Source organism: Callithrix jacchus, chromosome 9 (genome assembly GCF_049354715.1).
Source record: "Callithrix jacchus isolate 240 chromosome 9, calJac240_pri, whole genome shotgun sequence".
Taxonomy (NCBI): Eukaryota; Metazoa; Chordata; class Mammalia; order Primates; family Cebidae; genus Callithrix; species Callithrix jacchus.
The window spans coordinates 12,047,110-12,071,347 of record NC_133510.1 but is presented as its reverse complement, the minus strand read 5'-3'; the positions used below and the strand labels follow the sequence as shown (position 1 = coordinate 12,071,347).

Here is a 24,238-nt window from a genome sequence, read left to right as displayed (position 1 = left end):
CAATAAAAAATTAAAAAAAAAAATACTAACCTTAAATGTAAATGGGCTAAATGCCCCAATCAAGACACAGACTGGCAAACTGGATAAAAAGTCAAGACCCATCAGTGTGCTCTATTCAGGAGACCCATCTCACATGCAAAGACACACATAGACTCAAAATAAAGGGATGGAGGAAGATTTACCAAGCAAATGGAGAGCAAAAAAATAAGCAGGGGTTGCCAATTCTAGTCTCTGATAAAACAGACCTTAAACCAACAAAGATCAAAAGAGACAAAGAAGGGCATTACATAATGGTAAAAGGATCAATGCAACAAGAAGAGCTAACTAATCTAAATGTATATGCACCCAATACAGGAGCACCCAGATATGTAAAGCAAGTTCTTAATGACTTATAAAGAGACTTAGATTCCCACACAATAATAGCGGGAGACTTTAACACTCCACTGTCAATATTAGACAGATCAGTGAGACAGAAAATTAACAAGGATATCCAGGACTTGAACTCAGATCTGGACCAAAAGGACCTAATAGACAGCTACAGAACTCTCCACTCCAAATCCACAGAGTATGCATTCTTCTCAGCACATGGCACTTACTCTAAAATTGACCGCATTATTGGAATTAAATCACTCTCAGCAAATGTAAAAGAATGGAAATCATAACAACCAGGATCTCAGACCAGAGTGCAATCAAATTAGAACTCAAGATTAAGAACCACACTCAAAACCACACCACTACATGGCAACGGAACATCCTGTTTCTGAATGACTACTAGGTAAATAATGAAATGAAGGCATAAATAAAGATGTTCTTTGAAATCAATGGGAACAAAGATACAATGTACCAGAATCTCTGGGATACATTAAGCAGTGTCTAGAGGGAAATTTATAGCACCAAATGCCCACATGAGAAGTGAGGAAAGATCTAAAATCAACACCCTATCATCACAGTTAAAAAAAACTAGAGAAGCAAGATCAAACAAATTCAAAAGCTAGCAGAAGACAAGAAATAACTAAGATCAGAGCGGAAATGAAGGAGATAGAAACACAAAAAAAAAACCTTTAAAAAATCAATAAATCCAGGAGCTAATTTTTTGTAAAGATCAATAAAATAGACAGCTAGCCAGACTAATAAAAAAGATAAGCGAGAAGAATTCAATAGATGCAGCAAAAATGATAAAGGAGATATCACCACTGATTCCACAGAAATACAAACTACCATCAGAGATTATTAAAAACAACTCTCGGCACACAAAGCAGTAAATCTAGAAGAAATGTATAAATTCCTGGACACTTACACCCTCCCAAGACTAAACCAGGAAGAAGTCGAATCCCTGAATAGACCAATAATAAGGGCTGAAGGTGCAATTAATAGCCTAGCAACCAAAAAAAATCCAGGATCAGGTGGGTTCACAGCCAAATTCTACCAGACATACAAAGCAGAGCTAGTACCAATCCTTCTGTAACTATTCCAAGCAATACCAAAAAAGGGAATTCTCCCTAACTCTTTTTAAGAGACCAACATCATCCTGATACCAAAACCTGACAGAGACACAACAAAAAGAGAAAATTTCAGGCCAATATCTATGTTGAACATCAATGCAAAAATCTTCAATAAAATACTGGCAAGCCAAATGCAACAGCACATCAAAAAGCTTATACATCATGATCAAGTGGGCTTCATCCCGGGCATGCAAGTCTGGTCCAACATACACAAATCTATAAATGCAATCCACCACATAAACAGAAACAAAGACAAAAACCACATTATTATCTCAAAAGATGCAAAAAAGGCCTTTGACAAAATTCAAGAGCCCTTTATGCTAAAAACTCTCAGTAAACTAGGTATTGACATAACATATCTTAATAAAAGCTGTTTACAACAAATCCATAGCCAATATCACACTAAATGGGCAAAAACTGGAAGGATTTCCTTTGAAAACTGACACTAGACAAGGGTGCTCTATCTCACCATTCCTATTCAACATCGTATTGGAAGTTCTGGCCAGAGCAGTCAGTCAAGAAAGGGAAAAAATAATAAAGGGGATTCAGTTAGGAAAACAGGTAGTCAAATTGTCTCCATTTGCAGACAATATGATTGTATATTTAGAAGATCCCATCATCTCAGCCCAAAATCTCCTTAAACTGATAAGCAACTTCAGCAAAGTCTCAGGATACAAAATCAATGTGAAAAAATCACAAGCATTCCTATACACCAATAACAAACTTAAAGAGAATCAAATTATGAGTGAACTCCCATTTACAATTGCCACAAAGAGAATAAAATACCTAGGAATATAACTAACAAAGGACGTGAAGGACCTCTTCAAGGAGAACTACCAACCATTGCTCAAGGGCATAAGAGATGACACAAACAGATGGAAAAACATTCCATGCTCATGATTAGGAAGATTAATATCGTGATAATGGCCATACTGCCCAAAGTAATTTATAGATTCAACACTATCCCCATCAAGCTACCATTGACCTTCTTCACAGAACTGGAAAAAAAAATCTTAAACTTTGGAACCAAAAGAAAGCCTGCATAGCCAATATCTGTAACAATCCTAAGCAAAAAGAGCAAAGCTGGTGACATCATGCTACCTGATTTCAAACTATACTACAAGGCTACAGTAATCAAAACAGCATGGTACTCGTACCAAAACAGAGATATAGACCAATGGAACAGAACAGAGGCCTTGGAGGCAATGCCACACATCTACACTTATCTGATCTTTGACCAAGTTGACCAAAAAAAAAGCAATGGGAAGAGGATTCCCTGTTTAATAAATGGTATTGGGAAAACTAGCTAACCATTTGCAGAAAGCTGAAACTTGACCCCTTCCTTACACCTTATACAAAAATTAACTCCAGATGGATTAAAGACTTAAACATAAGACCTAACATAATAAAAACCCTAGAAGAAAACCTAGGCAATAGCCTAGGCAAGGACTTCATGACTATAATGCCAAAAGCATAGGCAACAAAAGTCAAAATAGACAAATGGGATCTAATTAAAAAGAGATTCTGTAAAGCAAAAGAAACAATCATTAGGGTGAACTGGCAACCAAAAAAATGGGAAAAAATTTTTGCAAGCTACCTATCTGACAAAGAACTAATATCCAGAATCTATAAAGAACTAAAACAAATTTACAAGAAAAAACAAACAACCCCATCAAATACCAAGTGAAGGATATAAACAGACACTTCAAAAAAAGATATTTATGTGGCCAACAAACATATGAAAAAATGCTCATCATCACTTATCATTAGAGAAATGCAAATCAAAACCACAATGAGATACCATCTTACAGCAGTTAGAATGGTGATCATTAAAAAATCTGGAGACAATATAATGCTGGAGAGGATGTGGAGAAATAGGAAGGCTTTTACACTGTTGATGGGAGTGTAAATTACTTCAACCATTGTGGAAGACAGAGTGGTGATTCCTCAAGGACCTAGAAATAGAAATACCACTTGACCCAGCAATCCCATTATTGGGTATATACCCAAAGGATTATAAATAGTTTGGGGTATATATCCAAAGGATTATGAAGACACATGCACATGTATGTTCACTGAGACACTGTTTATGATAGCAAAGACTTGGAACAAACCCAAAGACCCATAAATTGTAGACTGAATAAGAAAATGTGGCACATACACACCATGGAATACTAAGCAGCCATAAAAAAGGATGAGTTCATGACCTTTGCAGGGACATTGATGAAGCTGGAAACCATCATTCTCAGCAAACTGACACAAGAACAGAAAACCAAACACCGCATATTCTCACTCCTAGGTGGATTCTGAACAATGAGAATACATGGACACAGGGAGAGGAATCACACACTGGGGTCTGTTGGAGGGTGGGTGCCTAGGGGAAGGATAGTAGGTGGTTGGGAGATTGGGGAGGGATAACTTTGGAAGAAATACCTAATCTAGGTGACGGGGGAATGGAGGCAGCAAACCACCATGGCATGTGTATACCTATTTAACAATCCTGAAAGATCTGCACATGTACTCCAGAACTTAAAGTATAACAAACACACACACACACACACACACACACACACACATATATATGACACTGTGTTTCACATAATGGAGTGGAAGCCTTTGTTTTCTGGTAGTTTGGTTTTTTCATTTGTTCATTTTTAGAGACAGTCTTGTTTGGTTGCCCAGGCTGGAATGCAATGGCACAATCATCAAATTCTTGAGCTAATGTGATCCCCCTGCCAGAAGCTCCTGGGTACTGGAACTACAGGCACACACTACCACAATGAGCTAATTTTCTTCAACAAATGGGGTCTTGCTCTCTTGCCCAGGCTGATCTGGAACTCCTGGCCTCAGTGCTCCTTCCACCTCAGCCTCCCAAATTCTTTGGATTACAGGTGTGAGCTGCCTCACTAGTCCTGGAGTGTGAGTTTGAAAGTCAGATGCTGCATAAAGCTTTGGCTCATGTTCATCCTAAGGTGGATATAATGGGTTTATATTTGCTATCTCTTCCTAAATGTTAATTGAAATTAACAGTTCCAACAGCTAGCAGAACAATCACATTGCTTCCAGCCCTGTATATTAAGGGACATTATTGTAAGTAGCAGTAAAAACAGTCCTCTGAAATTCTCTTCTGGCAAGAAAATGAGTAAAACATAATAACCCCATTCTCCAAGGAACATAAGTGGTCACCAACACGACAAAAAAAAGTATTAGAAAGTTTCAGAGGGTAGTTGTCCATCTTCCTTTTCCTTATTCAGTTAACCTATCTGGCCTCTGCCAAAACCAGATGAATTATAGGATAAATGCACATTAGCAAAAACTTAAATTGTACTTGCAGATGCTCTCTAGGATGTGGTATCTTCACTGAGAAAACATGGTTTCTGGCTCTTATATGAGGCTTTTTATTTAGTAGATGCTTTTTCATCTACACCCATTGTGAGAGAAAATAAAAATGATTTGTTTTGATGTGGTAAGAACAAACGCACTGCTTCACTGTTTTATGTCAGGGCTGTGTCACTTCTTTTTCAGTTTAACTGGCATTTTGGAAAACATCATGCTAATTCAATATATTAAGAAATTGCATTAATTGGTACCCATAAGCAGGAAGTGGTGAGTTTCTTCAATATAGTAAAGTACTATAATGTTGAACAGAAGCAAAATATCAGAAGAAGAAAGATGAACAAGAAGTTTCAGTGACCTATAACGTAGATGATAATTAGAGGGGTCCAGTGCTCCTAGTAAACATGCTGAAACATCCTTTTTAAAGTAAACAGCATGTTGCTCTCTATACATCTATTTTCCATCACTAAAAATTAGATACAATATTTGTTGGGCTTCCTGGATTTTGGGAGTCAACATATTCCACATTTGAGGATATTGCTCTGAATCACTAATGAAGTTTCCAAAGGCTACTGGTTTCAAGTAGAATGAGAACAAAAAATGCCTCTAGCTAATGAGGTTCCGGTCCAAGCTGCTCTGCTCATTAGGCCAGATAATCCAGCAGAATTCAATCCTGCTCGAGGCATGCATAGTGGGCATTATGGGACTCTGTGCATGTCTCTCACCAGCCCATAGGAGAGGGGAGAGCAAACCCCCAGGGAATTAGTGCAAGACCATTCCCTCTTCAGCAGAGGAGTGCCCTCTGTCTGAAAAACAAAACAGCAGGAGCAGAAGATTAATCCAAGCATGAAGCTCTTCTAAGCCCATGTGCCTCTAAGCACAAGACCCAGTGCAACAGTAGAAATTTTATGCTCATAAAACCAGCCATGATTGGAGAGCATGAGCAAATCTGAGTGGCACAAGGAGTGGATGGCATTGGACACAAACATGTGCTTCCTCAGATTCAGCTGACTGTCTCCTGGTCAGTACTTTGCCTGATCCAGATCATCCTTCCATTTGGGACTTGAATGGATCACCACACTGTGGGCATGAGGTTTGACTTTCATAGCAGCCACCAAGGGAATGGACGATGGAAGGCAGAACAGCAGAGATGGTAGTTCTGCCTCAGGTAAATCCTGGCCAACGGGAAATAGAAGACAGAAGACAGCCGAATAGACACAATCTCTCTCTTCCACGGACTAGTGCTGGCTGTTTTCCCCTCTCAGCCCTTCTGAAAAAATACTGGGAGCCAAGTACCCACATCTGATAATTAGCACGCTGTCTCTCTCACCTCATTGCAAAGTGGTCGTCAGCAAAGTCATATCATACATCACAACACATGGTTTCATATCTTCTCTTGCCTCAATTTCCACATGTCCCAGCCATTGCTGCCCTAGACTTACATTCCAAATAAATGTCATCATTTTAATATCAGACATTGGATCTCGTTCTAGACTCCTGAGGCTAAGATATTCAGTGTTATAGCTATTATGCATTCACTTTTCTATGAGTTTATAATATGTTGATTAAAATCATAATGTATAAAGTATATTAAAAATATTATATATAAAAATCACATTTGAGTAAGATAGTTGGTAACTAAATTTTTTTAATGAAATGCCATTTTTGTTTATATAGTAACCAGCTAGAAATATCGCAATACAAATATATTGTTCACGATAGAAAAGATAGGTGCATATATATATATACAAATCTTTAATGTGCTTAGTAAAAAGTATTGTAATAAATGCCATCTAATTTTATTTTCCACCTTGTCTTGTGTCACACATCTGATATAGCTGCATCAATGCTATATTATAGTGATATTTTCCCTAGAATTGTGGAATAGCCAAACTTTTGTTCTGAGAAATTCTTGGATAATCCTGTAACCTCAATCTGAAACCAGAGCAGGAATATTTATGCAACTGTAGATTTTGTGATGTGTTTCATTTTCACTGGTTCACCACCCCAATATAGTTCATGTGTTCATTCCTTCACCAATTAGTGTTCATCAAAATGTCATTTTGAATACCTATTCTATGCACTGTTTTTATGTCCTGGGGGTCTACGGTAAGCAAGAACTATATGATCTCCACTTTTATGGTGCTTACACTGTACCAGGGAAGATACATGATAAATCAGATGTGGAGATGATTTATCTTAAGATTTAGATAATATTGTTAAAATTTCATAACACCAGAAATTGATACAGTCACACAGAATTTAGCTGTTGAACTAAGTTATACATTTTATTCTTATCATAGAACTTGCTATTAGTGAATATACCAACACTTTCTCTCATTTCATCATTTACACCAAGATTATAATAAAACATATCTTTAAGACATTTCCTATCATCCACATATAGATTTCATAGATACCATAGCGTCTATGCCCTCTTTAGATTGAGCTTCTTTTTAAGATAAGGAAAATTTGAGCTTTTTGTCAATTCAGAAATTGTCAATTCAGGAGCTCAGAGGTGGCTTAGACAAAAAACTAAAATATTTAACATCAAATCTCAACCTCAAAAAAGTTTTTATTCAATTCAAAAACTGGAAAAATGACTTTTCTAGTAGCATATGGAAACTTAAAACAGCACTAAAAAGAGCTCATGATCGTGTTTCTTCATCCTTTTTATATAAATGATTTTTTTCTAAGCTATTCACATACTGTATCAAATCTAATATTCCTCAGTACTGCTGTTGGTACACATAAACAAAATGTACACTGAATTTATTTTTCACAATTGAATTTTATTTTGTGAATCGTTATCTAACAATAATTGTATCTGCTTTATACTAAACATAAGATAAGAATTCATGATGAATGCCTGTAATTCCAGCACTTTGGGAGGCTGAGGTGGTGGATCACTTGAGGTCGAGTTAGAGACCAACTTGGCTAACATCTCTACTAAAAAAAAAAAACCAAAAAACCAAAAAATTTGCTGGGCATGCTAGTGCATGCCTGGAGTCCCAGCTACTTGGGAGGCTGAGGCATGAGAATCACTTGAACACGGGAGGTAGAGATTACAATGAGCCAAGATCAAGCCACTGCACTCCAGCCTGGACAACAGAGCAAGACTCCATCTCAAAAAAAAGGGGGAAAAAGAATTCATGAAAAAAAAAACCTACCTCAAAGACACATTCTCATCATTGATTTAGTACTGAATGTCTTTACCATTCAAAATATTAGAGGTTCAAACAATGATAGTTAATGACACTATGATACATATACATGATCCAAATTACAATGAAAATAGCAATGATTTTCTGATATAAGCTGTCAGTTTCTAATTATACATATCATAAATTCCTCAAATGAAATATCATAAAATAACATATATGTGTGAAATACACATGGGTTCAAAATTCTACTTTTGTGTAACTGAGCAGTTTACTTAAAAAATTGGCTAAAGGTATGCTATGGTCAAAGTTAAGTTTTCATACACATTCAGACATAAACACACACACACACACACACATATTTATGTAATAAATTTAGGTAAAAGACTTTTCTAAGTCTACTTTTGGAAATTACTCAAATACATAGACTATAGAAAAACTTGTAGGAAATATAAAATGTTCCAGACACCATCAATTTGTTTTCTGCTAGAAAACACACAATGCACCTCTTGTGAATCTATGGAGTTGATGGTTTCTGTTCTTTCACCCAGCAAGTCACCTGCCACAAAACTGAAAGAAAGGTCTGCTTTAGCTTCTTGCTCCCCCAAATCAGAATGAATGAATGGAATGATGGATATATGATTCCGACAGTTTGGCAAAGCATAACAAATTCTTTCTGTTGCAAATTAGATTTCCAAAATGATGCGATTAGACACAGAAAGTAAATGGCAAGTAACACGAGGAAGGAGATCACAGTTTGCAGAGCTTTTATGTGGACCTTGGTGCTGGGATCTTGAGATCCTTTGTCATGGAGCTGCATCTTCTTGAGATGTTTACACAGAGAACAGGTTAGCAGCAGAAAAGATATCAGGGTCAGAGTGAAGGGTATCACGTTTGCAAGTGTGGCCACAGTCAAGTTGGAAAGGCGCATTACGTTACTTAATTTGATCTTCCAAGTTACATTTCCTTCATATTCTTTTGCCCACACACCCATATCCATGTTTTCCATCACAAGATGACAAATCAAAAATAACAAAGCTCCCAACACTATCACCAGAACTACACTTTGAGCCTTCCTTTTTAAGTGATAAAAAATAAGTCTGGAGAAATTGGCAATCTTGAGCAAATAAAATATGCTGAGGCCAGTAGCAAGCCAGATGCTGAAATGGTTGGTTACTGCCCAGGCATTAGAAATAAAAACTCTTACTTTTAAACTAGATGAAGCTGGATTGAAAACAGTTGAATACCAATTTAATAATATTACCCAGAGCAAACCAACTCTGGAGACTGCCAGAGCAGCAAGAATTTGATCAGCTGGGGAGATCTTTTGTCTCTTAACCCAGGCAACGAAATTTACTAGTGCTATGAAGCCATTGGCAAAATTTCCGAGGACAAATGCAACCACTACTAGAATGGAAAAAACAAGGAGGAGAAAATTCATCATGTCTAAACAAGAAAAAAAATTCAGGCCTAATATCACTGGTTGTGACTCCTCTGATATCCAGGCCTTAAATTCAACATGCACTTGATTCCTGAATGTTCAATAACATTCTTTATACTTTTAAATTCTGTGAACAATGTCAACAGGAAAGCACCAGCTTAAACCAATGAATGAGTTCAATGCTGCCTTTATGGAAAAATATTGTTAGTCCCAAAACAGCTCAAATTAATTCTTATTCATAGAGCCTCTGTTCTTGCCATAGGCTGAAATTTTTCGTACTGATGTTGAAGGGAAAGCTGAATTTTCATTGGCTAGCATGCAAATAAAGACATATCTTCTTTCACTGCTTTGCAATGAAAAGCAAACAGTAACTAATGGAGTCACATCGCCCCTGCCTGATCCAGCCTTAAATAGGCCAGACTCTAACTAGATCCAAGAAGCAAAACTTGGACCATCTCACATCACCAGAGCCAGTCACCAAGCCATAGCTTAAGAAAACAGAACCCAAAAACATGTGAGATATAAATATCTAATATGGTTTTGGAGAAGATTCTTTTGCAGAAAAACTGATATCGGTACTCTGCTAAACCAAGAGTGTGAGAAATATGTGCACCCTTGTTGTGTCGGAAATTCAGGAACCAAAGGAAAACAGATTAGAAATATCAACGTTTTTGTAATATGAGGTGAATATTTAAGACTAGAAGAAAACTTTTGGAAAGATCTGGGGGCTGTAGGTAACAGTATCTCAAATTTCTACATTTCACAACTAAAATAAGAATCTACTTTAACTCTCTTGAGCTGAATAAGAATGTATGTAAATGGTGGATTTTTCCCCTAGATATATAATGAGCAGAGAAATTAATAATTTTTACTTAACAGTTATCCTAATTTGTAATTTTTTAAATCAAATTATAATGTACACTTAGAAATGGGCCAAAACAAAAATATGAAAGAGCAATGTATCACAAACATGCATGTAACCATCATGCAAGGTAAGACATGAAACACTGCCAACAGTCTAGGTCTCCCTCCATTCCACTTTCCAAGCTGCTAAACCTTTCTTCATATCTCCTGAGATGAATAATATTGGTAATTTATGATGATCATTTTCTTAATTTTTCTTTATACTTTACCAACTAGGTTTGCAACCCTAAACTCCATAGCTTAGCGTGTCCTGCTTTGAATTGTGTATAGGTGCAATTCTGTATGTTCTTCTTGTTCATGGCTGCTTGCACTTGACATCATGTTTCTGAAATTTAGTTATATAATTGCATGTACATGTGATTCATTTTTTTCACCTATGTTATTCTGCTGTATGAATTTAATGCAATCATTCATATAATTCCATCATCCTTAGTTGATATATACTAAGCCAGTCTATTTCAGAGCTATTATGAATAAATGCTATGAGCATTATTTCGTATATCATTTGTTGCAATTCCTTTTATTTATTGTATTTTAGGTTTTGGGGTACATGTGCAGAACATGCAAGATAGTTGCATAGGTACACACATGGCAGTGTGTTTTGCTGCCTTCCTCCCTTTCACCCACATTTGGCACTTCTCCCTAGGCTATCCCGCCCCAGCTCCCCCTGCGCTGTCCCTCCCCTATTCCCCCCAATAGACCCCAGTGTGTAGTGCTCCCCTCCCTGTGTCCATGTGTTCTCATTGTTCATCACCCGCCTATGAGTGAGAATACGTGGTATTTCATTTTCTGTTCTTGTGTCAGTTTGCTGAGAATGACGTTCTCCAGATTCATCCATGTCCCTACAAAGGACACGAACTCATCGTTTTTTATTGCTGCATAATATTCCATGGTGTATATGTGCCACATTTTCCCAGTCCAGTCTATCATCGATGGGCATTTTGGTTGGTTCCAGGTCTTTGCTATGGTAAACAGTGCTGCAATGAACATTCGTGTGCATGTGTCCTTATAGTAGAACGATTTATAGTCTTTTGGATATATAGCCAGTAATGGGATTCCTGGGTCAAATGGAATTTCTATTTCTAAGGCCTTGAGGAATCACCACTCTGTCTTCCACAATGGTTGAACTAATTTACACTCCCACCAACAGTGTAAAAGTGTTCCTATTTCTCCACATCCTCTCCAGCATCTTTGGTCTCCAGATTTTTTAATGATCACCATTCTAACTGGCGTGAGATGGTATCTCAATGTGGTTTTGATTTGCATCTCTCTGATGACCAGTGACGATGAGCATTTTTTCATGTTTGTTGGCCTCATGTATGTCTTCTTTTGTAAAGTGTCTGTTCATATCCTTTGCCCATTTTTGAATGGGCTTGTTTGTTTTTTTCTTGTAAATCTGTTTGAGTTCTTTGTAAATTCTGGATATCAGCCCTTTGTCAGATGGGTAAACTGCAAAAATTTTTTCCCATTGTGTTGGTTGCCGATTCACTCTAGTGACTGTTTCTTTTGCCGTGCAGAAGCTGTGGAGTTTCATTAGGTCCCAATAGTCTATTTTGGCTTTTGTTGCCAATGCTTTTGGTGTTTTGGTCATGAAGTCCTTGCCTACTCCTATGTCCTGGATGGTTTTGCCTAGATTTTCTTCTAGGGTTTTTATGGTGCCAGGTCTTATGTTTAAGTCTTTAATCCATCTGGAGTTAATATTAGTGTAAGGTGTCAGGAAGGGGTCCAGTTTCTGCTTTCTGCACATGGCTAGCCAGTTTTCCCAACACCATTTATTAAACAGGGAATCCTTTCCCCATTGCTTGTTTTTGTCAGGTTTATCCAAGATTGTATGGTTGTAGATATGTTGTGTTGCCTCCGATGCCTCTGTTTTGTTCCATTGGTCTATATCTCTGTTTTGGTACCAGTACCATGCTGTTTTGATTACTGTAGCCTTGTAGTATAGTTTGAAGTCCGGTAGTGTGAAGCCTCCCACTGTGTTCCTTTTGCTTAGAATTGACTTGGCTATGCAGGCTCTCTTTTGGTTCCATATGAAGTTCATGGTGGTTTTTTCCAGTTCTGTGAAAAAAGTCAATGGTAGCTTGATGGGAATAGCGCTGAGTCTATAAATTACTTTGGGCACTATAGCCATTTTCACGATATTGATTCTTCCTAACCATGAACATGGAATGTTTCTCCATCTGTTTGTGTCCTCTCTTATTTCGTTGAGCAGTGGTTTGTAGTTTTCCTTGAAGAGGTCCCTTACGTTCCTTGTGAGTTGTATTCCTAGGTATTTTATTGTTTTTGTAGCAATTGTGAATGGCAGTTAATTCTTGATTTGGCTTTCCTTAAGTCTGTTATTGGTGTCACATTGATTTCATAACCTCAGACTTTGCTGAAGTTGCCTATCAGTTTCAGGAGTTTTTGGGCTGAGGTGATGGGGTCTTCTAGGTATACTATCATGTTGTCTGCAAATAGAGACAATTTGGCTTCCTCCCTTCCTATCTGAATACCCTTTATTTCTTTTTCTTGCCTGATTGCTCTGGCTAGAACTTCCAGTACTATATTGAATAGGAGTGGTGAAAGAGGGCATCCTTGTCTAGTGCCGGATTTCAAAGGGAATGCTTCCAGTTTTTGCCCATTCAGTATGATATTGGCTGTTGGTTTGTCGTAAATAGCTTTTATTACTTTGAGATATGTTCCATCAATACCGAGTTTATTGAGGGTTTTTAGCATAAAGGGCTGTTGAATTTTGTCAAATGCCTTCTCTGCATCAATTGAGATAATCATGTGGTTTTTGTTTTTGGTTCTGTTTATGTGGTGAATTACGCTTATAGACTTGCGTATGCTGAACCAGCCTTGCATCCCCAGGATGAATCCTACTTGATCATGATGGGTAAGTTTTTTGATGTGCTGTTGCAATCCGCTTGCCAATATTTTATTGAAGATTTTTGCATCTATGTTCATCATAAATATTGGCCTGAAGTTTTCTTTTCTTGTTGAGTCTCTGCCGGGTTTTGGTATCAGGATGATGTTGGTCACATAAAATGATTTGGAAAGGATTCCCTCTTTTTGGATTATTTGGAATAGTTTCAGAAGGAATGGTACCAGCTCCTCTTTGTGTGTCTGGTAGAATTCGGCTGTGAACCCATCTGAACCTGGGTTTTTTTTGTGTGGTAGGCTCTTAATTGCTACCTCAACTTCAGACTTTCTTATTGTTCTGTTCATAGTTTCGACTTCCTCCTGGTTTAGGCTTGGGAGGACACAAGTGTCCAGGAATTTATCCATTTCTTCTAAGTTTACTAGTTTATGTGCATAGAGTTGTTTGTAATATTCTCTGATGATGGTTTGAATTTCTGTGGAATCTGTGGTGATTTCCCCTTTATCGTATTTTATTGCATCTATTTGGTTGTTCTCTCTTTTCTTTTTTATCAGTCTGGCTAGTTGTCTGTCTATTTGGTAGATCCTTTCAAAAAACCAGCTCTTGGATTTATTGATTTTTTGAAGGGTTTTTCGTGTCTCTATCTCCTTCAGTTCAGCTCTGATCTTAGTTATTTCTTGTCTTCTGCTAGGTTTTGAGTTTTTTTTTTATTTTGCTCCTCTAGCTCTTTCAATTTTGACGATAGGGTGTTAATTTTGGATCTCTCCACTCTTCTCACTTAATATATAGCACTTATTGCTATATATTTTCCTCTGGAGACTGCTTTAAATGTGTCCCAGAGATTCTGGCATGTTGTGTCTTCACTCTCATTGGTTTCGAAGAACTTCTTTATTTCTGCCATCATTTCATTGTTTATCCAGTCAACATTCAAGAGCCAGTTGTTCATTTTCCATGAAGCTGTGCGGTTCTGGGTTAGTTTCTGAATTCTGAGTTCTAACTTGATTGCACTATGGTCTGAGAGACTGTTTGTTATGATTTCAGTTGTTTTGCATTTGCTGAGGAGTGCTTTACTTCCAATCATGTGGTCAATTTTAGAGTAGGTTTGATGTGGTGCTGAGAAGAATGTATATTCTGTTGATTTGGGTTGGAGAGTTCTGTAAATGTCTCTCAGGTTTGCTTGCTTGTTCCGGGTCTGAGTTCAAGCCCTGGATATCCTTGTTAATTTTCTGTCTGGTTGATCTGTCTAATATTGACAGTGGAGTGTTAAAGTCTCCCACTATTATTGTGTGGGAGTCTAAGTCTCTTTGTAAGTCATTAAGAACTTGCCTTATATATCTGGGTGCTCCTGTATTGGGTCCATATATATTTAGGATCGTTAGCTCTTCTTGTTGTATTGATCCTTTTACCATTATGTAATGACCTTCTTTGTCTCTTTTGATCTTTGTTGCTTTAAAGTCTATTTTATCATAGATGACAATTGCAACTCCTACTTTTTTTTTTTGGCTCTCCATTTGCTTGGTAAATCTTCCTCCATCCCTTTATTTTGAGCCTTTGTGTATCCTTGCATGTGAGACGGGTTTCCTGGATACAGCACACTGATGGTATTTGGTTTTTTATCCAATTTGCCAGTCTGTGTGTTCTGATTGGTGCATTTAGCCCATTTACATTTAGGGTTAATATTGTTATGTATGAATTTGATACTGCCATTTTGATGCTAGCTGGCTGTTTTGCCCATTAGTTGATGTAGATTCTTCATTTTGTTGATGCTGTTTAGCATTTAGTGTGATTTTGGAATGGCTGGTACTGGTTGTTCCTTTCTATGTGTAGTGCCTCTTTCAGGAGCTCTTGTGAAGCAGGCCTGGTGGGGACAAAATCTCTGAGTACTTGCTTGTTCGCAAAGGATTTTATTTTTCCTTCACTTATGAAGCTCAGTTTGGCTGGATATGAAATTCTGGGTTGCAAGTTCTTTTCTTTAAGGATGTTGAATATTGGCCCCCACTCTCTTCTGGCTTGTAGAGTTTCTGCCAAGGGATCTGCTGTGAGTCTGATGGGCTTCCCTTTGTGGGTGACCCGACCTTTCTCTCTGGCTGCCCTTAGTATTTTCTCCTTCATTTCAACCCTGGTGAATCTGACGATTATGTGCCTTGGGGTTGCTCTTCTTGCGGAATATCTTTGTGGTGTTCTCTGTATTTCCTGCATTTGAGTGTTGGCCTGCCTTGCTAGGTGGGGGAAATTTTCCTGGATAATATCCTGAAGAGTATTTTCCAGCTTGGATTCATTCTTTTTGTCACATTCTGGTACACCTATCAAACGTAGGTTAGGTCTTTTCACATAGTCCCACATTTCTTGGAGACTTTGTTCATTCCTTTTTGCGTTTTTTTCTCTAATCTTGGTTTCTCGTTTTATTTCATTGAGTTGATCTTCGACTTCTGATATTCTTTCTTCTGCTTGGTCCATTCAGCCGTTGAAACTTGTGCATGCTTCACGAAGTTCTCATGTTGTGTTTTTCAGCTCCTTCAATTCATTCATATTCCTAAGTTATCCATTCTTATTGTCATTTCCTTGAATCTTTTTTCAAATCTTTTTTCAAGGTTCTTAGTTTCTTTGCATTTATTTAAAACATGTTATTTTAGCTCACAGAAGTTTCTCATTACCCACCTTCTGAAGTCTGATTCCATCATTTCGTCACAGTCATTCTCTGTCCAGCTTTGTTCCTTTGCCGGTGAGGAGTTTTGGTCCTTTGTAGGAGGCAAGGTGTTCTGGTTTCAGGTGTTTTCCTCCTTTTTGTGCTGGTTTCTTCCCATCTTTGTAAATTTATCCACCTGTCATCTGAGTAGTTGCTGACTTTTCCATTGGGTCTCTGAGTGGACGCCCAGATTGTTGATGATGAAGTATTTCTGTTACTTGGTTTTCCTTCTACCAGTCTAGCCCCTCCACTGTACAACTGCTGAGGTCCACTCCAGGCCCTGATTGTCTGGGGTACACCTGTAGCAGCTGTGGAACAGTGAGGGATGCTACCAGTTTCTTTTTCTGCTATCTTTGTCCCAGAATGATGCCCGCCAAATGTCAGTCTGATCAGTCCTTTTTGTGGTGACTGTTTGGATATACAGGGGTCAGGGAGGTGCTTGAGGAGACAGCCTGTACTTTATAGGAGCTCAAGTGCTGAGCTGTGAGCTCCGTTGTTCATTCAGGGCTGCTAGGTAGGAACATTTAGTCTGCTGCAGCATAACTCATAAAACCCCTTTTTTTCTCAGATCCTCTGTCTCAGGGAGTTGGGGATTTCTTTATGACTGTCCGTTGCCCTGTCCTGCCCAGCTAGGAGGCAGTCTAGTCACTATTTGCCTGCCGAGGCTCCACCCTGCTGGCATGGGGTCCGCCCTATTGCTATGGGCTCTGCCCTGCTGCAGTGGTCTCCACCCTGCTGCCACGGGCTCCACCCTGCAGCAGAGTCTCTCTGTTATGGTGGGTTGCCTCGGCAATGGCAGGCTGCATCAGTAATGGGAGTGTACCTCAGTAGGGGCGGATGGCCTAGGTAATGGTGGATGCCCCTCCCACACCGAGCTGCATCGTCCTAGGTTCAGCTGTGCCCGCAGTAAAACTCTCCACCCAGAGCATTTCGAATTGCCGTTTTGTTTGTCCCTGTGGGGGTAAAACCCACCGAGCCTGCTCACCTGGCTCCCTGCCTCAGAGCACCTCTTTTTTTGTTTTTTTTTAAGTTGAATGGTTGACTCTCTCCCAGGTGTTTCTGTCGCCTGCTGTTAGGGCACCAGGATCTGTGTGATTTCCTGTCCAGCGACCCACTGTGCTGGCTCAAACGCTGCCTCCCAGGGATCTCCTGGTCTGGCTCACTGTCCAAGTCTTGTTTAATCAGATGGATATGCTAATCTGCCCTCCCAAGTCTCAGATTGCTGGTTTAACAGGGCACCCAGACCAGTGCATTTTATGGGGAGTGTTGCGAAGTGCAGCTGTGCTGCAGCGCCGGCCGGAGCAGCCGCACCAGCCAAAAGAGCTGCGCTGGCGTCCCATTTCTCTCCTACACCTGGGAATTTCCCCATTCTGTGGGCAACAAAGATCCGTCTGGAAATGCGGCTTTGACTCACCCTCTGCGTACTCACTGAGAGCTGCAATCCTGGGTTTTTCTTGCCGTGCCATCTTTGATCAGCAATCGCCTGACTTTAAATTTTATGTGCACCTGTTTTCTGAATGTGCAGTAATGCTCTTGTTCTTTTTAAATTCTCTGACCAATGCCAAACCGGAAAGTACCAGAGCATGCTAATGAATGAATCCGATGCTGTCTTCATGGAAAACATGATAATTTCTGAAACAGCTCAAATTAACTTCTATTCAAACACTATGTCCCAGCTATAAGATGAAATTTTTTATATTGATGTTGAAGTGAAAGCTGACTTCTCATTTGCTGGCATGCAAATAAAGACATATTCTCTTTCATTGATTTGCAGTAATTTTCCTTGTTTAACTTCTTCCTAATTTGTGTTCAGCAATGTCAGTTATTAGGGAATTTTTAAAAACCAACATGTAGATACCACATTGGATATCTAAATTGTTAAAAGGAGCTTTGTGGTAACTAGAATCATGACCACTGTGGATTTATTTTTTTAATGTCAGATTTATGTAGACAGAATCCAAAGTTTTCTTATCAAAAGAATCCAAGGTTTTCTTGGAAACCACAAGAAGGCCAATACTCTTTAAAATCTGCTTGCTAGTAATTTTATGTATAAGTCTCTTGCCAACAAGCTCATGAACAAAAACACACACACGCATACATACTCCTCATGGATGAGAGGAATTACCATCCTATAATTTCCAAATGAAAAGTGAATTTCAGGCAAGTCATCCGGGTTGAAATAGCTCTATTTTCCTGCTCACACTTTTTAATCCATTTTTGATATTTATAAACTTATCTATCATGCTTAAGCTTTTAAATATGTAATTCTTTTGAGTCTAGTTAATATTTAAATATGAATTGTTCAAATAAAATATTCAGCAATTTTAAAATATTCCATAGGCACTTAAAAAATATGTTTTCTATTGAAGACTCTAGACTTCCCTCAGTATGAATATTCACTTTCATTTTTCTCTGTTTAATTTACTTTTGATTATGCTATTAAGAAGAATAGATATTAATATTGAAATCTTGTCAGGTTTTATAGCATGTAGAGAGCCGGAGTAGCCCACCCCCTCAGGGAGGATCAGTAGCAAGGCTGCTGTGAACTTTGGGTGAACTCCAAGAGAAGAGAAACAGTAATAGGGGAATGTTATGTCTCAGAGAAGAGCAGTCGGACTTAGCAAAAGATAATCAGCTTTCACTGACCTTGCTGCAAGATAGTTGTTAGCTGAGGTATGTTAACTGAAGTGTCAGAATTATAACCACAAGCTGTTCTGGGTAACTGCACCGTCCCTCTGCTATGTGCTTTGTGAACATATAAAATAAAGTACCCGAGGCAGGATGGGGTCAGAGAAACTGATACTTTCACTTTCCCAGACTGCCTGGCCCTACATTTCTATGTTTGCCTTTGTGTTTTTCTTCATCCCCCACCATTCCCACTTAGGTCTTTGAACAAGCACAGGATGAAGCACACACCAGAATAGTATAATTGTTTCTAAGAGATCTTGGAGTCAGACTGCCAAGATGGGAGACCAGTTTTTCTGTTTCATATAGCGATGAATCTTAGACTCCATTTTACAACTACTCTCTGCCTCAGTATGATCACCCAACAATGCAGATGATAATAATACTCTCTTTGGATAGTCCGTGTGAGGAGTTAGTATGTATAGCATTTGTATAACTGCTTTCAATTTTACCTGTCTGGGTCAGGAAAAACCAAAGACTGTTAGTTATTGATTTGATCCTGTGTTACTAGATACTTAGAAGATGCCACTGAAAATTTCCATTTCTTTTTCTTCTTCTCCTTCTTCTCCTTCTTCTGCTTCTTCTTTTTCCTCTTCCTCTTCTTCTTCCTTTTTTTTCTGAGAAAGGCTCTTGCTCTGTCACCCAAGCTAAAATGCAGTGTAACAATCATACCTCACTATAGTTTTGAACTATTGGACATAAGTGATACTCCTGCCTTCCTGCCTCAGCTTGCCAAGTAACTGAGACCATAGGTGTGCACCACCAGGCCTGTTAATTTTTAAATTTTTTGTGGTGTCAGGGTTTCCTTATGTTGTCTATTCTAGTCTCGAACTCCTGGGCTCATGTGATTCTTCAGCCTTGTCCTCTCAATCCCTGTGCTGGGATTACAGTCATGAGCAACAGTGCCTGCCCAAGAACTTCAATTTTTGAGTAGAATATAGCAAGTTCACAAGAAGGGAAGACATCCTTCTGCAACAACTACAATAAGAGAGATAGAAGACCAAAACTATTTTCTAAATTCATCAGAGAGTTGTACAAGCAATGAGGACCAGCTGAACTGAAATTCAGCATGAGAGCTTTTGTAGATGAAGAGTCTATTTATATGTTCAGTGCAATCCCTATCAAATACCAGCAGGCATTTTTTGTTTTGTATAAAGTGAAAAAGTTGTCCTAAAATATATCTGGAAATACCAAGCTACCAGATCACAAAAAGAAATTTAAAAAAAAAACAAAGTTGCAGAATTACACTTTCTGATTTCAAAGCTTATTACATAGCTGCACTTATCAGGATGTACTGGCATTACAGTAGACAAAAAGAACATGAAACACAATGGAGAGTCCAGAAATTAACACTGACATTCATGGCCATTGTGCTTAAAAAAATATCATTGCAGTTAAATAGGAATTAATAATTTTTCAACAAATGATACTGAGAAAATTTAATATCCACATGCATAAAGATGAATGTATATCCTTATTTTATAGCATCCCAAGAAAAAGCTCATATTTAATCATAGAGCTACATGTAAAAACTGTGTTTAGTAACTGAGATACAAACACCTACTAATTGTATCAAATGCAAGCAATAAATGTTATGGATGCTCCCTAGAATTTGTATTTTTTTTGAGACATAATCTCACTCTGTGGCCCAGGCTGGAGTGGAGTGGTACAAACTTGGCTCACTGCAGCCTCCGTCTCTGGGATCAAGCAATCGCCCACCTCAGTCTCCTGACTAACTGGGACTACAGGCTACTAGCGCACACCACCACACCCAACAAATTTTTGTATTTTTGGTAGAAACAGAGTTTGTCCATGTCACCCAAGCTGGTCTTGAACTTCTGGGTTTAAGTGATCCACCTGCCTTGGTCTCCCAAAGTGCTCCCTTAAAGGCTGACCCATCACGCCCACCCCGATACTGTTACTTCTAAATTTAATTTTAACATTTGAAAGAAAAATGTTATATGTGAATAAACCAATAACATATATGAATAATCACCTATATTCATCTCTATTAAACCATTTGCCTACATTATCAGTAAGGACCAACAAAACAAGCATAATTGATCAGAGATTGAAGAATTAAGACTTTAGGCATCAGGAGGCTGAGGCAGGAGAATTGCCTGAACCCGGGAGGCGGAGGTTGCGGTGAGCCGAGATAGCGCCATTGCACTCCAGCCTGGGTAACAAGAGCGAAACTCCGTCTCAAAAAAAAAAAAAAGACTTTAGGCAGTCTGATAGTTTTAGTTTAGAGACAAGAGGAAGAACTAGTAAAGGAGGGTGAGAAGTAGTGCCCAGTGAACAAGGGTAAAATCAGAAGAGGGCAATATCCTGGAATGCAAATAATCTATGTTCAATGCTGCTGATGGGTCATGCAGCATGAAGATTAAGCACTGGCAATGTAGACTTGTTGGTGATCTTATAAATATCAGAATCAATGAAATGATGACGGCAGTAGCCTCACTGGAAAGAGTTTGTGAGCTAATAGTCAAAGAGGCTTCTTACTTTGGTAAAATACTTATCAACCAATAGGAAAATGGAGCTAAAAAGCTGATTCCTGAGGTCAGCTTTTGATGTGGAAAATCAAAGACCCTTAGCCATTTCTAAGGACTGAACCAATTCAGAGAAGAAGATTTCAATGACTGGAGGGAAGCTTAAATCCTCCTGATGAGGAATGTTGAAAATTCACAATATTCAGGATATATTCATATGCTGCTTTCTCAAAGACTTGTAGTCATTAACTAGATATCAGTACTCAAAGGAAAAAACATGTATCCACACTATCCAAGACGTATAGGTATGGGGACTTAACTAACACAATACCCGGGTACCCAAAAAGACACTGTGGCCCACTGGATGGAGTGAAAGATTATTTACAATTTTTTTGTAATTTGTTTTATTTTGTTTTGATTTGGGTTTGTTTAGAGGCACGGTCTCGCTCTATTACCCAGGCTGCAGCATAGTGGCAGGATCACAGCTTACTGCAGCCTTGAATTCCTGGGTTTGTAACAGAGCGCCCCCATGTTTTCTAAGAAAAAGAGAATGAATTACCATTTTTTAAAATCTATTTATTTATTTATTTTAATACTGAGTTATGGACCACCATGCAAAACTAAATTTGTTTTATTTTGGATTTTTTTTCTTTTCTTTCTTTCTCTCTCTTTTTTTTTTTTTTTTTTTAACTAGAAACAGGATCTTGCTTTGTTGCCCAGGGTAGTCTCAAACTCCTGAACTCAAGGGATCCTCCCACTTCAGCCTCCCAAAGTGCTAGGACTATAGACAAGAGCCACCACACCTAGCCTGAAGTGAAAGTTTCTGAAGGTCAGATACTACCTAGAGCTTTGGTTCATATCCACCCCAAGGTGAATCTAATGAGTTTGTCATTATTACTCACCCCTTCCTGCATGTGTGACTGAAATGGACTCACATGACAGCTGCCAGAGCTCTCACATTCTTCCTGACCTGTAGGGTAAGAAACATTACTATAGCAGGGCCAAGGGGAACCTCTGAAATTCTCCCCTACTGGCAACAATAAATAAAAAGCATTAACTGCATTCTCCAAGGAACAGAATTGGCCATCGCCATGAAAAAACATTTGACAGTTACGGGAGAGAGTAGTCCTTTTTATATCCCTATTCAGTTAACCTGTCTGGCCTCTACCAAAATCAAATGGATTAAAAAATGAGTGTAGATTATCATAAATTTAAATCAACATTTACAAATGCTCTCCAGGATGTGGTGTCTCCACTGAGAATAGCATAGCTTCTGGCACTTGTATATGGCTCTTGATTTGGTGAACATTTCATATTTGACACTCATTTGGGAGAAAAATGAAAACAATTTGTCTTTGTGTGGTAAGAGGAAGAGTTCTGCTTCACTGCTTTATGTCAAGGCTATGTGACTTCTGCTCTCAGTTTAATTGATGTTTTGCAAAACATCATGTTAATTCAATATATTAATAACATTACATAACTTTATACACATAAGCAGGAAGTGGCAAGTTCCTCAAATGTAGTATAACACTTAAACGTTAAAAAGAAGTGAAATCCCAGAGGAAGAGAGATAAATATGAGCAGATTCGGGGACCTACAAAATAGATGTTGTTTTTAGGGGTCCAAAGCTCCTGGTCCACAAGTTGAAACATACTTTTTAAAGTAAACGGCATGTTGCCCAAGACATATTTCCTATCATTAAAAAAGAAGCCCAGTGGTTGCTGGCTCTCTTGGGATGTAGGAGCCAACATATTCTACATTGTGGATATTGCTCTGACTCATTGATGGAGTTTTCCTAAAGACTATTGGTTTCCAGTAAAACCCAGATCAAAAGATACCTCTACAGCAGATGTAGATTCTGGTCCAAGGTGCTCTGGCCATCGTGCCAGATAATCCGGCATAATTCAGAGCTGCTACATGCAAGCACAGTGGGCATTATGGAACTCTGTGCATGTCTCCATCAAGCCCATAGGAGAGGGGAGAGCAAATCCCCAGGGAATTAGTGCTAGACCATTTCTTCTCCAGCACATGAGTACCTTCTTTCTGAAAAATAAAATAGCAAGTGCAGAACATTAATTCAAGCATACAGCCCCTCGAAGCATAAGGCCCTGTGTACTGCACGAGTCATATGCTCATAAAACCAGTCACAATTGGAGGGCATGTGCACATCTGAGTGCCCCAAGGAGTGGACTATATTGGGCACAGCATGTGCTTTCTCAGATTCCCTTGTCTTGGTGAGCACATTGCCTGAACCAGATCATCTTTCTATCTGGGACTTGAATGGATCACCACACTGAGCATGAGGTCTTGTGACCAAAAAGCAGGTTTGTTGCCCACCACATGTAGACTCTAATTAAAAAGAGTGAGTTTGAAACAGACAAACAAACAAAAAACTGAATTTATCCCAAAACGAGCTTAGGGGAAGGAACACAAAGCATCATGACTTTAAATGAGCTGCTTCAAGTTTGGAGCAGAAACCAGGCATTTTTACATAGTTGGGAGAAAATCAGCAAGGGCAGGAAAACCCCTGCTACTAGGAAGTTGAATTGATGCCTTCCTGTGCAGAAGTATGTTGTAAAAGTGGCCAAGTAGGCATACTTCCAATACATTCTCCGAGTGGATGGAGTTACGAGGTGACCCATTGGAAGTGAAAGTTCCATGGGGGCACGCTTTTGTCAAAGGTGTTCAAACTCAAGCGACTCCATCTTGAATAGGGGCTGAGTAAAATGAGGCTGAGACTTGCTGTGCTACATTCCCAGGAGGTTAGGCATTCTTCATTACAGGGTGAGTTAGGAAGTCGGCACAAGATAGGGGCCACAAAGACCCTAGTAACAAAACAGGATGCAATAAAGAAGCCAGCCAAAACCAAGATGGCAACAAAAGTGACCTCTGGTTGTCCTCACTGCTCATTATACACTAATCATAATGCTTTAACATGCTCAAAGAGACTCCCACCAGCCATGACAGTTTACAAATGCCGTAACAACATCTGGAAGCTACTCTGTACGGTCTATAAAGGAAGAGAAACCTTTCATTCTGTGAATTCATAATTAATTCACCCCTTGTTTAGTATATGATCAAGAAATAACCATAAAAATAGCCAACCAGCAGCTCTGGGGGCTGCTCTGCCTATGCCATTCTTTCATTCCTTTGC

The 24,238-nt window shown here is 38.8% G+C and overlaps 1 protein-coding gene and 1 long non-coding RNA gene across 2 annotated transcripts in view; both read right to left on the bottom strand.

The window, feature by feature from the left end:
- Window positions 1-24,238, bottom strand: part of LOC144577837 (uncharacterized) — a 135,033-nt gene that overhangs the window by 73,923 nt on the left and 36,872 nt on the right. The window contains exons 3-4 of the long non-coding RNA XR_013522458.1: window positions 22,923-23,127; window positions 21,987-22,054 (exon numbers count right to left, since the gene is read on the bottom strand). This is a non-coding gene — a long non-coding RNA (uncharacterized LOC144577837). The remainder of the gene's footprint in view (window positions 1-21,986; window positions 22,055-22,922; window positions 23,128-24,238) is intronic.
- On the bottom strand, window positions 8,450-9,570 carry LOC100395122 (taste receptor type 2 member 20). Its single transcript, XM_078338300.1, has one exon. It carries the CDS (start codon window positions 9,441-9,443, stop codon window positions 8,517-8,519), a length of 927 nt encoding a protein of 308 aa, XP_078194426.1. The 5' UTR covers window positions 9,444-9,570; the 3' UTR covers window positions 8,450-8,516.

Excerpts from the sequence above, each read along its gene's own strand:
- LOC100395122 (XM_078338300.1), bottom strand. The coding sequence starts at position 9,443 with ATGATGAATTTTCTCCTCCTTGTTTTTTCCATTCTAGTAGTGGTTGCA.